Genomic DNA, 15739 nt, shown 5'->3' on the forward strand with positions numbered 1-15739 from the left:
TCTCGGGGCTCGACTATGCTGCCTTGCAGTTTGTTCGAATCCTCGCGGAAGTACTGACGTGTTCACACCAGGTTGCACGAGAAGCGGCTAGTTTAGCTAGCTAGGTACAGCCGGGTAGTGACACAGCGGCCGGATCAGGTGAGGACCGTCATTGATGACTTTATCTGATTTATTTATTTTTTTGCTGCTTTTGCAAACGCGGCCGAGAGACGCAGACAGGTATTGAATCAAATGGAAACCCAATTGAAAACAACCCCATCGGTGGGAGGTGACGGACCCGGTTTGGTTGAAGATCCCGTTTCGTTTCTGAACGTGCTAGCTGGGTTAGCTGTGGAGTTGTTGGCAGCTGAGTAGCGCTTCTCCGGAAGTGAGTTGTCAAGTATTCGTGTTGGTTCCTGGGATTTGTAGTTCAGGTGCATCTCGGGAAACGACGCTGGCGACGGGAAGAGCGCGCGTAATGAACTACAATTCTTTTTGTCTGGCTCCAGTGCGCCGGTGCGTCGGACTTGTGGGAAATGTAGTGACGTAAGTTCATGTCGGCGTCGACGCGGGATGACGGAAGTTTTTAATAAAACTACAAATCCCACACGAGCCGTGATTTGTGGGTAAAGGGTACTGTGCGTTTAGAGAGCTAGCTCAAGCGCTAACTTGTAAAAAAAAAAAAAAAAAAAAAAAAAGCTACCGGGAAGAATTTAAAACGGTTTCACAGAGGAAATGTCAGTAATAGCTGCGGAAGGTTTTTCTTCGATGTTAACTGCGTTGTTATTATTGTTGTTTTGATCAATGAAACGTGCTCGGTGGCTTCCTTGACAGCCCCGAGCCTGTTAGCTGGTTCAGCAGCTAAGGTTAGCCAAGCCAAACCGCGGACACCTCAGGACGGTGTTACCTTTCTGGGAAGAAGATTTCACGCCGGAGTTCATCATTCAACGTGCTGGTCGTCAAACAACCAAAACAACTTGACCTCACGCTGCAGTGAACGTTGTAGTTTGAGTGGACATCCGGTGAACGACACCGAGGAAATTCATGATGTCCTCGTTACAGAGTCGTTTGAAACACTCCTCTCAGACCTGCACTCATCTTTATGTTTCACTCATAAAAACTCCTTTTAAAAGAAGCTCTGCTATATTTGATCTCTCCCGAGGTGTTGTCTACCTACATATATATATACATACATATACATACATACATACATACATACATACATACATATATATCATACATATATATATATATCATATATATATATATATATACACATACATATATATATATATACATACATATATATATACATACATACATATATATATATACATACATACATACATATATATGATATATATATGATATATTTTCAGACAGCTGCCCATCTGGACTCTCTACATTACAGTTACATAACAAGGACTGAACCAAGACTCTGCTTCTCACAGTTACACACTTCTGGTTCTATAAATATTCGGTATATTTCCGTCCTAATTAATCCTCCATTAACAAGCAGGCACAGTGTGTTTTTAATTGAGAACAGGCGTATTTGTAGTATTGCGAGAGTGGAAGGAGTATAGTGGACTGGATGCGTGCGAGCTCATGATGCTGTCCACCACATCGCATCAAAAGTCTGTTTTAAATCAGACTAGCCAGGTCACGTATATCCATGAAGCACTAATCAAAATGTGTTTTTTTTTTTTATCCTGACTGGCAGAATGTCAGAAGGGGACAGTGTTGGGGAGTCAATCCATGGGAAACCATCTGTAATTGCTGCCTTTTTCACAGGGATTGGACAGGTAATGTCTCTTATCACTCAAATTACAGATATGTCAAGTAATTAGGGATCGAAACATACTTCTTAATGTCACATCTGAGCTTTCAGTTTAGTGGAAGTCATGTCACAATGCAAAGGGTGATGTTTCCCAGTGGCTGTTAGGAGAATAGCATGAACTTAAAGTGAGAGATCGTATCTTCTACCTCTGATGGCTTCGTTTCTTCGATGTATTTTTGTAACAGATCTATCAGTCATGGCTAGACAAGTCGACACCCTTCCATGCAGTGCGGTGGGCAGCCACTCTACTACTTACTGCTGTCTACATGATCAGAGTGTACATACTACAGGTAATTGTGGTTTTCCAGTTTTTCAGATCATCTTATTATCAATCGAGAATGTAAGCAACAAAAGCTGTTATACAAACAATAGTGTCATGAAACTATTTACTTGAATGCCAATTACCTTTGTGAAGTTGAAAGTGTCCACTCTTTTTTTAAATAGCTTTATTAATTGTTTAACTAGCAGTTTGTGCTGTTGTTGTCCTGTATTACATTTTAATAGATCAATGTTTTTGGTCTTTGACGTTTTTTTTATCCTAGGTGAAAGATTGGCTTTAGGGGAGACTGCACATCTTCATTCTTTTATTTTGAAGGGGAAGATGATCCATGCTTTTAAGTGTTTGAATAACATGGTTCATATGTAACTCATCTGTTTTTTGTGTGAAATGTTTGGATTAGAATTTTGTCTCATTGCATGTTCTGATTTCATAACTTTGTACTTGTCACTAACAAAGATGCACGTTTATGTTTAATTGCTGTCCAGAAAAACTTTTAATGTAATTTTCTCATGATGCTTTTCAGGGTTGGTATATAGTAACATATGCTTTGGGAATCTACCATCTCAACCTGTTCATTGCTTTTCTATCGCCAAAAGTGGATCCCTCACTGCTTGACGAAGGCAAGTTGAAGCAATTCAATCAGATCTGTTTTTTGGAATGTGCCCATGTTGTGTGTGTGTGGCAGCAGGTTACCTCCTGGTATGCTCAATATCACTTCCATCAAAGGTCAAAGTAAAAGCGGGTTTTACTGACAGTGCTTTGTCAAACCACACAGGTACGCGTCAATGTATTTACAGTTATACGTTTCCTGGTATGTGTGTGTGTGTGTGTGTGTGTGTGTGTATATATATATATATATATATATACATGTATATATATATATATATATATATCCAAACAACAGAACGCTATTGTGCATTCATATATTTGAGGATAAAGTTGTAATTCCTAAAGAAAGTGTTTGGCTTAAAGTGTGTAATTTAAAATTTAGAATGATGACTCCAAAAAAATACGTCCAAGTCAAACATACAACAACATACATCCATGCACCCTTTGTGACCTGAAGAACATTTCCTTTGTACTTAAGTTGTAGAATGTGAAAACCACTGCATCACCCTGTAACCTGTCTGTCCTGTAGATGAGGGCCCAGCCCTTCCTACCAAGCAGAACGAGGAGTTCCGCCCTTTCATCAGGAGGTTGCCTGAATTCAAATTCTGGTGAGAGTCCAGCTCGTGGTCTGGCCGTCTATTCCTGTCATCCAGAGTGATTGCAAATTCTGTTCTTCAGAATGACCTGTGTGGCCAAATATTAAGTCATGCGGAGCTCATTCGGAAAAGCATTTTAGCATAAACCAAAGATATTGGGTTGAATTAATTGTTATGTATTTGCTTGTGACCCATTGTAATATTATATCAGCTCAACTTTATCTTTAACTTCATCGCTGTCTTCCATAGGTCATGTCTATAGCAGAACTTTTCATTAGACTTGACAATATTTCAAAGTAAATTATCTTTGAGCAGCTACTCTATATATAAATGTATTTTAAGGGACATGCTGCTAATGTAGCATCTATGCTGTGTTGGGCCTTGCCTGCCATGTACAGGAGCAGCAAGAGAGGACATGATTAATAGAAAACAGATAGGTACACTGTTTTAACTGATGTTCCTTTTTTTTTTTTTGGCCAGGCACTCAGCGACAAAAGGCATCGTCATCGCCATGATTTGCACATTTTTTGATGCCTTCAATGTGCCAGTGTTTTGGCCTATACTTGTAATGTACTTCATCATGCTCTTTTGCATCACCATGAAGAGGCAGATTAAGGTAAAAACTGACACATGCACTGACACGGTGGTAAACATGTTTAAGCAAGATCTATAAATACCTGTTGCTAATTCTCTTCCTTTTCTTCCCCACCTTCCTCCAGCATATGGTCAAGTACAGATACCTACCCTTCACACACGGGAAGAGGACATACAAAGGCAAGGACGACACAGGGAAACCTTTTGCTAGTTAAAAAAAATGTACCCTTCCTCTCCTTCTCCTTTTAAATCTATTGGTCTCAGCTAATGGGGAGTGAAGAGGGTTAGAGATCTTTTTTTGTAAGCTGGACAGTAACATGAAAAATAGGAGTTTTGATCCATGATTCACAGTGTTGGATGAGGATATGAGCAGCACGGATCAAATTAGTCTGGAAATTTTGCCTTTGTCTATTAAGATTTTTTTTTTGACTTTTTTTTTTTTTTTTGATGATTGGTCTGCATTAATTCAGTAGTAGGTGAGACACAGTGCTGCCTTTTCCCTTTTTCTTTTTTTTTTAACCCCATAGGGTAAGTATAAGGTCACCCAGATGGAACCACACTGAAAACAATTTGCAGTAAAATGTGTGATTATTTTTTATTCCGGTGGTGATTCCAGTACATTTCCCTCTCCCAAGTATGCCAACTTTTGATTAATATATCGTTCTTACTTATTTGTAACAAGTACTATATTTAAAGTCAGTGGAGTTAGTAGCAAAAGAACATGATTAGATATAGGGTGAAATCTGATGAAAAAGCCAGGCTCTTCAAGTTGATTCATTTCATGTTTTGTGATTGAAATGTGCTGCTTTGACTTACAAATGTCTCAGGCAGTTGTCCTCTGTACTAAATGAAGACACTTTGGAGAAATTAGTCACATTTCACTTGAATATGCATTCATGACGGGCAGAAAAACACCAATCAGACTTTATCTCTTGAAATTATTAGGCTTAGCACAAATTATTTTTGATTATTATTTATCTTGAATTGGCTACTAATGTGATTCTATGTATTATCTAGATGATTATCTTTCACTGCATTTGAATTGTCGGCCACCCACCACATAATTGAGTGCATAATTCAAGGAGGGTGTCACTAATCCCAACTAATTTAGTCTCCTGTAGTCTGGTGTAATTTAGAACCAGTTCTTTCTACTTTTGCCCCTTTGTAGAGTTAACAAATGGGATACTGTGTTGCTGAGCACCTCTAGAAACTAAATTTTTAAAGATCGCTTTGGGTGGGGGTAGAGTTGAAGGGGGTGTTTATGTTAAATTGCAACTTGCTGAATTTGCTTTACCTCAGATTTGTACACCTATATTGGGATAAATACTCAAAACATAACTGTCTTTAAAGTGCAAAGCCAGTATTCAAGTCCAATTTATGACATGCTCAATCTGACAAAACAGTCGAGCAAGTTTACCCCATTGACCTCTTCTCCTTGAAACATTTATCCATCTGTGTTTCAAAGACTGAGGTTTGGTTTGTGTAGACTAGCTGTTGTAGTCCTTTAGAAATCTGTGTTTACTTTGAAAAACATTCTGATGGTAAATATAGTCATTCCAAGCAAACTGTTGTTCTCTTTCTTTTGCAGAGGAAACATAAGAAAACAGAGATTGAGAGCTTTTGTTATAACAAATGGATGAAGTGGGTGCCGATCACGCATTCATTTCTATGAACCAGTTGATTTTCTTTTTTTTTCTATCAGAATACTGGGAATCTGTCATTACTAAACTTTGATCAGCACTGTAGTAAGGGATCGAACATTCTCCTGTAAAAAGTTTGTGTTTCAAAGGGTTGTCTGGATTTGTGTATATATATATATTTTAAAATATTAAATTTTCTTGAGATTTTTATTTTCATTTTTTTTTTCTTTTCATCCAACCATCATACTGTTTCCAAGTGTTTAAATCCATTTCAGTTGAAACTGATAAAAGCAAAACTGGTTAATTGGTTTCTGAATATGTTTTTCATGGATTGCATGTTGTTTTCTTGTGCTACAGTTACAAACAAAAATTTGATTTTAATAACTTAAGTGTAATTTTTTCACTCCAAATGCTATTAAAGAGGCAGTGTCCCTTCGAACAGTACATCGGTGTCTTGGCTTCATATTTTGTAGATATTCATTACTGACAACTAAAAAAAATGATGTGGGCCCAACGCACTTCTATTTTCTGTAATAAAATCCATTTCTGCACAGTTCATTATTCACTTTTCCATACTCGCAGTCCACATTCTTGCAATTTTCTGTCTTAATATTTTACTTTATGTTTTGCAGTCTCCTGCTGACACGTAAGGGGGACAAGCATCATTTTCAAATTTAGTACTAATTTCTGGGTTTTCCCTGGTTTTTGGAGAGCTCAGGACCTGTGGTACCTGGGGGAGGTTGGCAGTTAGTTGACTGAGAACTATGCATTTTCACATCATTTTGCACTATTATTATTATTATTATAAAATGCTCTTGTCTGCCATAAAAACAATAATCAGCAAACATTAGTAAAACAGCTTACAATGAAGTTATAGCGGCTTAGAGGCTGTGAAAAAAACACGTGGGTACTGCATCTGAGTGTTATAATTGTCTGGGAAAACCCCAAGTTTACTCACTGACAGAAATGAACAGTCTATAATTGTAATGGTAGGTTTATTTTACCATTGACAGACAGAATATAAAAGAAAAAAAAATCCAGAAAATCACATCATATAAAAGTTATAAATTGATTTGCATTTGATTGTGTGAAATAAGTATTTGATCCCCTACCAACCAGCAAGAATTCTGGCTCCCACAGACCGGTTAGATTTGTCCTCTCGCTTTAAGAAAGTACTCCGAATGTCAACTCGTTACCTGTAAAAAAGACACCTGTGCACAATCAATCAGTTTCCAACCTCTCCACCATGGGCAAGACCAAAGAGCTGTCTAAGGACATCAGGGACAGGATTGTAGACCTGCGCAAGGCTGGAATGGGCTAAAAGACCATCGGAAAGCAGCTCGGTGAAGGGAGACTACTGTTGGTGCGATTATTCGGAAATGGAAGAAACACAAAATGACCATCAATCACCATCGGTCTGGGGCTCCACGCAAGATCTGGCCTCAAGGGTTATCGATGATCATGAGGAAGGTAAGGGATCAGCCCAGAACTACACGGAAGGAACTTGTTACTGATCTCAAGACAGCTAGGACCCCAGTCACCAAGAAAACCATTGGTAACACACTGCGCCGTAATGGATTAAAATCCTGCAGCACCTGCAAGGTCCCCTGCTCAAGAAGGCACATGTACATGTGGCGGGAGGAGGGTGTGATTAGAGTTTACAAGGACATTAACCAATAGTATTAGTAAGAGTACGACAACGCCACCTTAGGAATTTCACCTAAAGAATAAGTTTTGCCCACACAGTATCGGGAACTCAGAAGGCACTCAGGTTTGTTATACTGATGAGCAGGAGACATGGTTCCATTACAAACAATGAATCTTTATTGTGACATTCATTATTCAAAACAGTGGTTCAATCAAAGATCTTTTTAAACACCAACTACTAATAAAAGAGCCCGATACAATAATTTAAAAGAGATGTTCAGGGCTGTGGCTTAGCAGTGGAGAGGTGGACCATTAAAGGTGAGGATCCCAAAAAGAGGAGGCACCCCGATCACACGTGGGCACAAAATCACTCGGCCACACGCAAGCACACGTGAGGGTTCAGAACCAGGGGTGCACCAAACCACACAGCACACAAAGGGAAACACCAACACCAGGAGGCACCAACCCCACCACCTTAGGCCCAGCAGCTCCTACAGAGACAGGGAACACAATTAACAAGGCTCCACTTTAAAGAAAGAAAAATAAGAAAAGACAAAACAAACAACCAAAATAACTCGGCTACCCAATTTATGTAAACAAAATTCCACAGTGGAACTAAACATCCTCTGTCAAAATACACGCACAGTAAAATGGCTCAAGCTAAAAGGAGTTTTTTCCATTCAAAACAACAGTGTGACGCTGACATGAAACAGTACGAAGCAGGGGCGCAGTGCTGTCAAGAGCAAGCGAACCCCGGTAGTTGAGCAGCGTCAGGCACTGGAGACAAAAGCAGCACAGAGTAAGGCGGTACCCGGTAGGCAAAACACGGTAGGCAAAACATGGTAGGCAAAACATGGTAGGCAAAACAGTAGCGTTCTTAAACATGAGCAGGGTTAGCCACTTTCTGGCAAAGTTCCACGCCAACCCGCCAAAAGTCCCCGATAAAGCAACGTTTGTCTGCTCCAGAAGGGGGGAGGATGGCATGTAGCGCTGCTACCAGCAGCTATGTAAACACGACGTGGTTACGAACGTGACACCATAATATAATAAAATCAGGAGTAATCGAGACCGACACTGATGAGGCGAGTCACCTGTGCAGGATGAGGGGAGCCCAAGAGATCGTCTACAAAAACCACAGAAAGCCAATATAATACCAGAAAAGCACGACTGACAGAAACAATACCGCGGCACTCTGGCATACTTGCAACAGTGGCGGAAGTCAGGCAGACCAGAAGCGGGACGCGTTTGACGTCAGGGGGGAACCTAAGGGAATCCCCATCGCATTTATATGATGCTTGCCCACCGTGATTGACTAGTGATGGCCTCATAATTAAGGGATGACACAAAGGCCCAGAGAGTGATAAAAGCTCCCTTATGCTACATACAGGCCCGTCTGAAGTTTGCCAATGAACACCTGAATGATTCAGAGAAGGCTTGGGAGAAGGTGATATGGTCAGACGAGACCAAAATCCAGCTCTTTGGCATCAACTCGACTCGCCGTGTTTGGAGGAAGAGAAATGCTGACTATAACCCCAAGAACACCGTCAAGGATGGAGGTGGAAACATTATACTGTGGGGGTGTTTCTCTGCTAAGGGGACAGGACGACTTCACTGCATCGAGGGGAGGATGGACGGAGCCATGTGCCGTGAAATCTTGGGCGACAACCTCCTTCCCTCAGCCGGGACACTGAAAATGGGTCGTGGACGGGTCTTCCAGCACAACAATGACCTAAAACATACAGCCACCTGCATTACAATAGTGGAGATAACAAGAGCGGAGGAGTTGATTTAGTTCTGTAACGTCTGCAACATGCACAACGCTGCATTACATCACATGTCAATTCATTACATCACATCAATTCATTACATCACGTAAATTCATTACATCACATGTCAATTCATTACATCACATCAATTCATTACATCACGTAAATTCATTACATCACATGTCAATTCATTACATCACGTCAATTCATTACATCACATGTCAATTCATTACATCACGTCAATTCATCACAACACGTCAATTAATTACATCACATGTCAATTAATTACATCACATGTCAATTCATTACATCACGTCAATTCATTACATCATATGTCAATTCATTACATCACATGTCAATTCAAACTTTGAACCTGCTCAGGTCAAGCCGACAGTCTTTCTCTTCCACTGATGTCCTCCTCCTCCTCCTCCACCTGATCTCTTCAGCCTCCTGCACATGTAGTCGGGCTCGTTTATCCGGACCGGTACTGGTACATGTAACCGAGGGGGTCGGTGATTGTAACTTTACACACCGGAGTACAAAAACAACAACCCTCATTAATCAGGAGGACAAGATATCCTCTGGTCCATGTTTACCATCACCCCGACATGTAAAATACAGAGTTACATATATTATAGTTCCTTATCGTAGCTATATTGAGACGCATAAAACAGTCCGCGGTTATCGGAGCATTTTCCTCTGGACTCTGCTCGGCTACGAGCTCAATAGAAGCTAATTAGCACGTTAGCTCCCATTTCATGAAAATAAAGTATAATAATACTAAAATAAGAATAAAATCACGTTAGCGGTTTGCTAAGATAAGCGTTACCTCTGGAAAAGTTATCTAGTATAATTATAACAAGCACACAGAACTGAGCTGAGTGGTGAACCGGCGGCGGTGGGCGGACACTCGGCCGACAGCGGACCCTCTGCCAGCGGCGGCAGCGGCGGACGGTGCCGGTGCGACCGAGAGACGAACGGCCGTGAGGGTGAAGCTCGGTTCGGCTCCGCGCTGCAGGAGAAGCGGTGTGTCCGTGAACTCCGTCCGTCTCCGGTGGAAGTTGGTGTAACAATCCGCCATGAAATGGTCCCTGCAGAGGCGGCTGTTGGTGTTAATCCTAAAGTCTCTTTTAGCTCTTCATGAAATCAATCCACCTCTTTTTCCTTCATCAATAGGAAATTTAAATAGCGATGCAGCGCTGCTTTGGAGGTTCTTGCATCCAGGAAAGATGCACTTGCGGGTGGAGGGAGACGTTCTGTAGCAGCTAGCTGATGTACGATAACAATCTGATTACGGCAGGATTAGAACTGAAGTCCAGTGGGATGACCTGTTATGCAAATTAGCTCCAGGCTTTTATAGCGTTTCACCATGTGAGAGGTTATATGAACCGGCTATGATCTGACGTAGATAGGTTGCTGTGACGTAGACAGGTTGGATTTTCACGCCGCCTTAAAAAACCTGAGCTGAAGACGGATAAGAAACTGTTCAGCGGTCTAACTCCACATTTCAGTGCGACAAAGTTTTCTAGCTTTGCACATGCTTTCAGCAACTCATTTCACACATATATAATGTACTGAGAAGCAAATCTTGGAATTTGCTTTACAGCATCTTTAAGGATTTGGAGAGGATCTGCAAAGAGGAGTGGACCAAAATCCCTCCTGAGATGTGTTCAAACCTGGTGACCAACTACAAGAAACATCTGATCTCTGTGCTCGTCAACAACGGTTTCTCCAAATACTGAGTCATGTTTTGCTAGGGGATCAAATACTTATTTCACAATCAAATGCAAATCAATTTATAACTCTTATATGATGTGATTTTCTGGATATTTTTTGGGATATTCTGTCTCTCACTGTTAAAATAAACCTACCATTACAATTATAGACTGTTCATTTCTTTGTCAGTGGGCAAACTTACAAAATCAGCAAGGGATCAAATAATTATTTCCTTCACTGTACAACCCGGGGACTGTGCAGGAGCAGTTCAGATGATTTTTGCATAGTGATTTGTGAATGGTCCAACCATTATTGTTGGACAGCATTAATGACACATGATGCATTCCCATGTGCATTGAAATGATCACTGAGGCTCAGCCATCACCAGTGTCTTGTAACTTACAAACATCAGAGGCAAATTTCCTCACACATTAGATTGTCAAACTTTAACTACAATGAATCATTTTCTTGCTGCTTTCTGTCTACTGGGATCTGTTCTGCATGCTTTGACTGAGTGCACCGTCGCAGCCTCGGAGTTTCAGCTGGATGGAAATTATTTGATTGGTGGATTTTTTAATATTCATCAGGCCAGTGGCTCAATTTATCATGAGCGACCAGAAGCCATCGACTGCTCCAGGTGAGTTTTAAAACATATTGATGAAAGCCTTAAGATGTAGGTTAGTGGAGGGCAAATTTCCTTTAAACCAAACAAAATAATTGCCATATTATCAAAGATGTTGAAGGACATCAAGTCCTCATTACTGACTTTAGTCCTTGTAGCACAAAAATCCTCCTTTAATTATTAATAATTCATTTAGGGATCTAAATATTGTTATTAATGACTGAGTGTGTATTGCTGTCCTTCCTCTGTCCACAGTCAACCTTTGATTCTGTCAAGTTATCGGAGGTTTCAGCTGATGAGATTCTCTGTGGACGAAATCAATAACTCTACCAACCTACTGCCAAATGTTTCTCTCGGCTATGAGATATTTGATCACTGCTCAGATACAATGAATTTTCCAGACGCTTTAAACGTCATTTCTGTTAATGGCTTGATCCAGCCTTGGGGAGAACCACACAAGAATCCATCCAAACTGATAGCAGTGGTCGGCTCGTTTACAAGCACCGAGACACTGACTATAGCTCCACTCTTCATGATGGATCTCATTCCTATGGTAAACCTGCCAACAGTTCTGCGCGGTTTTAAATATATTTATTGTTTTACAGAATAAGTGATAAAAACAGTTTTATATCAACTTTCCTAAATTAAAACAGCATCTAACGTGATATTTAAGACTGTATTACTGCTGAGAATAATGACACTTTCTATATTACTTTTAACAGGTCAGTTATGGAGCTGCTAGTTCTGTATTTGAAAGAAAGGAGAATTTCCCATCTTTCTTACGAACTGTCAATGCCAATAAAGACGTCATTGACGTGATTGTTAGCATTTTGCAGCACTTCAGCTGGCGCTGGGTTGCTTTTCTTAACAGTGACAATGATTATGGTAAAGATGGCCTGGACTTGTTTTTAAAGAGGATCAAGTCCACTGAGATCTGCCTGGCGTATACCAAAGGACTCAACGATGACACAGATTACCCCACAATGTTCAAACAAATAGAAGCACACAAGGTGCCCACCATTATTGTTTTTGCACCCGAATGGACTGCTGAAGCTCTCATTAAGTCAGCAATACAACTAAATGTCACCGACAAGATGTGGCTAGCAGGGGATGCATGGTCCTTAAACAAGAGGCTCCCCAAGGAAAAAGGAATCAAAAATATTGGAACCGTACTCGGGGTGTCTGAGCCACAAATGAAAATACCTGGTTTCAGTGATTTCATATATTCCTCTAAATCTCAGACTCATTGTGAAAATGCAGAACAACAGATGTTTTGTCATCAGATTTGCAAATGCAGCAGCCTGAGTGCTGAAGAAATCATTGCTGCAGACCCATCTTTCTCTTATCCTGTTTATTCTGCTGTATATGCCATCGCCCACGCCTTACACAATGCCTTGCAATGTGGAGCTAGCAGGTGTAATGGCAATATTACATTGTACCCACACCTGGTAAGTATACAAGTCAATTAGATAATTCATTTAATTTGTTCTTAACATCTCATTCTTTGCTGTTTATGTGTCTGACAAGTGTGTCTTACGATTTGAAAATGTTTTGAATGTGACCAATCTTGGTATTGTTCTTGTCTATATTGAGTACACATTTCAAACATTCCTAGTGCAGTTCAAGAAGAGTAGTCTATGTGAATCTATAGGCTTAAGACATCAACAAAAGGTGATTGGTATCAGGAGTTAGGAAATCTGCAGTCTGATCAATCAATGGAGACGTAGGTTACTATTACACATCTGAAAGTCACTGAGCAGCACCTTGATACTGCACAACGTCAGGGTGAAAGGTTCTACAAGAACATGCCACACTAAATGTAATAGAGAAAGTGCACTGTGTACCACCATGAGAACATTATACGAAGAGTGAAGTACAGTGGGGGGAATGTCATGATTTGAGTCTGCTTTGCGGTCTCTGGTCTAGGACAAGTCGTCATTGAGATGCAAATGAATTTAAGACGATCAAAGTATCTTCCACAATAATGTCAGGGTGGCTGACAAAGCTAAGCCAGTACAGAATTACTTTAAACAAAGACAATCGACCTTTCGAGGTGACAGACCATAACCCAGTGGATGGCCAAGTGTGAGCCTTCACACCAAACATCTAATGTAAGGCTGACCTGCAACAGTCCTCTGCATAAGACTGGTCTAGATTCTCCGTGAGCTTTGAGCAGGTTTTATCTGATCAAAGGACGTTTAACCCCTTGATAAAAAATAATGGTTCATTTACTTTTTCGATGAGCACCATGAAGGTTTCAGTGTGCCAGATAAAGGCATGAACGATTATAATTGTTAGCATTAGCACATTGTGTTTGTATAAACTTGTGACTAAAATGAGGCTCAATCTATGTAATTAACACCTCCAATGTTTATTGCAGACACATGCTAATAATCTGACCTTTGTGTGCCACCATCAGGTTCTAAGAGAGCTGAAGAAGTCCAATTTTACACTTTTAAATCAAAGTATTAACTTTGATGCGAATGGTGACCTTAAGCTCACATCCTATTCAATAGTTTTTTGGAACCAAAGTGGTGATGCACAGCAGATCGGCTTTTATAATCATCACCCATCACCCCATATCTTCATCAACAACACCAGCATTCAATGGTTTACAAAGGGAGAAGTAAGTTGTTTTATCTAATCAAACGTTTATGCAGTTTCTGGTGATTAAAAATACTTTGTTTATGTTTCCCACTTGGATATATGTGTGGACGATTGAACATAAGCACCAAGATGCATTTGTTTAGTAAAACAATTTCAGGAGTATTACACAATGGTGGGTATCCATGGTGAAATTTGAGGATGTCTAGATATAATGTGCAATGCTGGTTAGTTTTTACAAAACACAATTAGATTTTTAAAAAAAAATAAAAAAAAAGAAGAAGCTATATACACATTTGTTTTTGTGCTAAATCATTTTCTTGCACAGGTGCCTACTTCACAGTGTTCCCCAGAATGTCCCACAGGATATGTAAAACAACAAGATGGAATCCACAGATGCTGCTTCAATTGTGAAATCTGTCCAAATGGAACTTATATCAACAGCATAGGTAAATTATCCTAAATGATAGGAAGAAAATGTGTAAGCCGTGCCGATGTCCAGGCAGTGTTGATGGTAAATGTTGTCACCTGGAATATTATGTGTGTGCGCTATATTGACAAAGAAGGCCACATTTTCCTGCTCCCGGGGTCGTGCCTTCAGTGCCTATATGTACCAGAATACATTGTGCGTGAAGTTCTGACACCAGGTCTCTCCCCTTGTATCACCTACTGAACAAAAAAACTATGTTCAGACAAAAAATATTGTTGCAGAGAGCAAAAGGCAAGAAAAAAGGTGGTTATTCCTCAGGAAGCTACTATAGTGATTATATACTCCAACATTAGCAGTAAATTGTAAACACAACACAAAGTGGTGAGAAAAACATTTGTCCAATGTTGCAGTATCACGGATAAATGCCTGACTACTATTTGATCTCTCTTTAAATTCAACCATGTCTTTGTTTGTCTCTCTTGTAAAACAGAGGATCCCTACAAGTGCATCTCCTGTAAGGAGACCGAATGGTCTGCAGAAGGAAGTACATCATGCAATCTGCGGCTGGTGGAGTACGCAGCATTCACAGATAGTGGGGCGATAATAATCATGGTAGGCGCCTGGGCCCTGGTGGGCCTCACACTAGTAGTGTTTGTTCTCTTTGCCGTCAACTACAACACACCTGTTGTCAGATCTGCTGGAGGACCAATGTGCTTCTTAATTTTAGGCTGCCTCAGTCTGTGTTGTCTCAGTGTGTTCTTTTATTTTGGTGAACCAACAACTTCTTTTTGTATCTTAAGGTTCTTACCATTTGTCTTGTTCTACACTGTTTGTCTTGCATGTTTCGTCGTGCGCTCTTTTCAAATCGTTTGCATTTTCAAAATGGCCGCCAAGTTCCCCAAGCTCCACAGCTGGTGGATGAAATATAACGGACAATGGCTGGTCATCGCTTCAGCATTTGTCACTCAGGCTCTTTTACTCGCAATTGGCTATTCTTCTGTAACTCTCAGCCCCATTAATGAAACACAATGGTACCCAGACAAAACCATTGTTGTTTGTGACATTAATCCTAAAGCAGCAGGTGGTTCTGTGATTTTACTTGTATCTTTGTGCTCACTTTGTTTTATTTTCTCCTACATGGGAAAAGACCTCCCAAAAAATTACAATGAGGCCAAAGCAATAACCTTCTGCCTCCTCCTGCTGATCTTCACATGGATCGTCTTTGCCACTGAGTACATGCTTTATCATGGAAAGTACATCCAAATCCTGAACGCTCTGGCAGTACTCTCCAGCCTCTACTCCTTTCTGTTTTGGTATTTTTTTCCAAAATGTTTCATCATTATTTTTCAACCCCACAAAAACACACAGCAGTACTTCCAAGGTCTGATTCAGAATTATACAAAAACAATTAGCCAATAA

At 40.3% G+C, this 15739-nt stretch overlaps 3 protein-coding genes across 3 annotated transcripts; all 3 read left to right on the top strand.

The window, feature by feature from the left end:
* Positions 1-22: 22 nt before the first annotated feature.
* rer1 (retention in endoplasmic reticulum sorting receptor 1) lies at positions 23-5979 on the top strand. The gene is made up of 7 exons (XM_069689121.1): positions 23-138; positions 1700-1781; positions 2002-2106; positions 2620-2716; positions 3235-3313; positions 3782-3917; positions 4021-5979. Exons 2-7 carry the CDS (start codon positions 1701-1703, stop codon positions 4108-4110), a joined length of 588 nt encoding a protein of 195 aa, XP_069545222.1. The 5' UTR covers positions 23-138; position 1700; the 3' UTR covers positions 4111-5979.
* An 802-nt stretch (positions 5980-6781) lies between these two features.
* On the top strand, positions 6782-10690 carry LOC138615515 (uncharacterized). Its single transcript, XM_069689180.1, is given in 5 exon segments — positions 6782-6881; positions 6884-7144; positions 8541-8738; positions 9812-9974; positions 10555-10690. Coding segments are annotated over 5 exon segments (858 nt in total).
* A 429-nt stretch (positions 10691-11119) lies between these two features.
* On the top strand, positions 11120-15739 carry LOC138615488 (taste receptor type 1 member 1-like). The gene is made up of 6 exons (XM_069689157.1): positions 11120-11301; positions 11542-11839; positions 12009-12734; positions 13706-13912; positions 14219-14339; positions 14811-15739. The coding sequence occupies exons 1-6, from the start codon at positions 11120-11122 to the stop codon at positions 15737-15739; spliced, it is 2463 nt and encodes an 820-aa protein (XP_069545258.1).

The sequence above is a fragment of the Brachyistius frenatus genome, unplaced genomic scaffold, assembly GCF_029030835.1.
Source record: "Brachyistius frenatus isolate BFR_SWC_R1_liver_20210118 unplaced genomic scaffold, ASM2903083v1 Contig_6, whole genome shotgun sequence".
Lineage (NCBI taxonomy): Eukaryota > Metazoa > Chordata > Actinopteri > Embiotocidae > Brachyistius > Brachyistius frenatus.

Excerpts from the sequence above, each read along its gene's own strand:
- rer1 (XM_069689121.1), top strand. The coding sequence starts at position 1,701 with ATGTCAGAAGGGGACAGTGTTGGGGAGTCAATCCATGGGAAACCATCT. Across the intron at positions 2,717-3,234 it reads TCCCTCACTGCTTGACGAAG|ATGAGGGCCCAGCCCTTCCT; the intron begins GCAAGTTGAAGC and ends TCTGTCCTGTAG. Across the intron at positions 3,314-3,781 it reads TTGCCTGAATTCAAATTCTG|GCACTCAGCGACAAAAGGCA; the intron begins GTGAGAGTCCAG and ends TTTTTTGGCCAG.
- LOC138615488 (XM_069689157.1), top strand. The coding sequence starts at position 11,120 with ATGAATCATTTTCTTGCTGCTTTCTGTCTACTGGGATCTGTTCTGCAT. Across the intron at positions 11,840-12,008 it reads TGATGGATCTCATTCCTATG|GTCAGTTATGGAGCTGCTAG; the intron begins GTAAACCTGCCA and ends TACTTTTAACAG. Across the intron at positions 12,735-13,705 it reads TTACATTGTACCCACACCTG|GTTCTAAGAGAGCTGAAGAA; the intron begins GTAAGTATACAA and ends TGCCACCATCAG.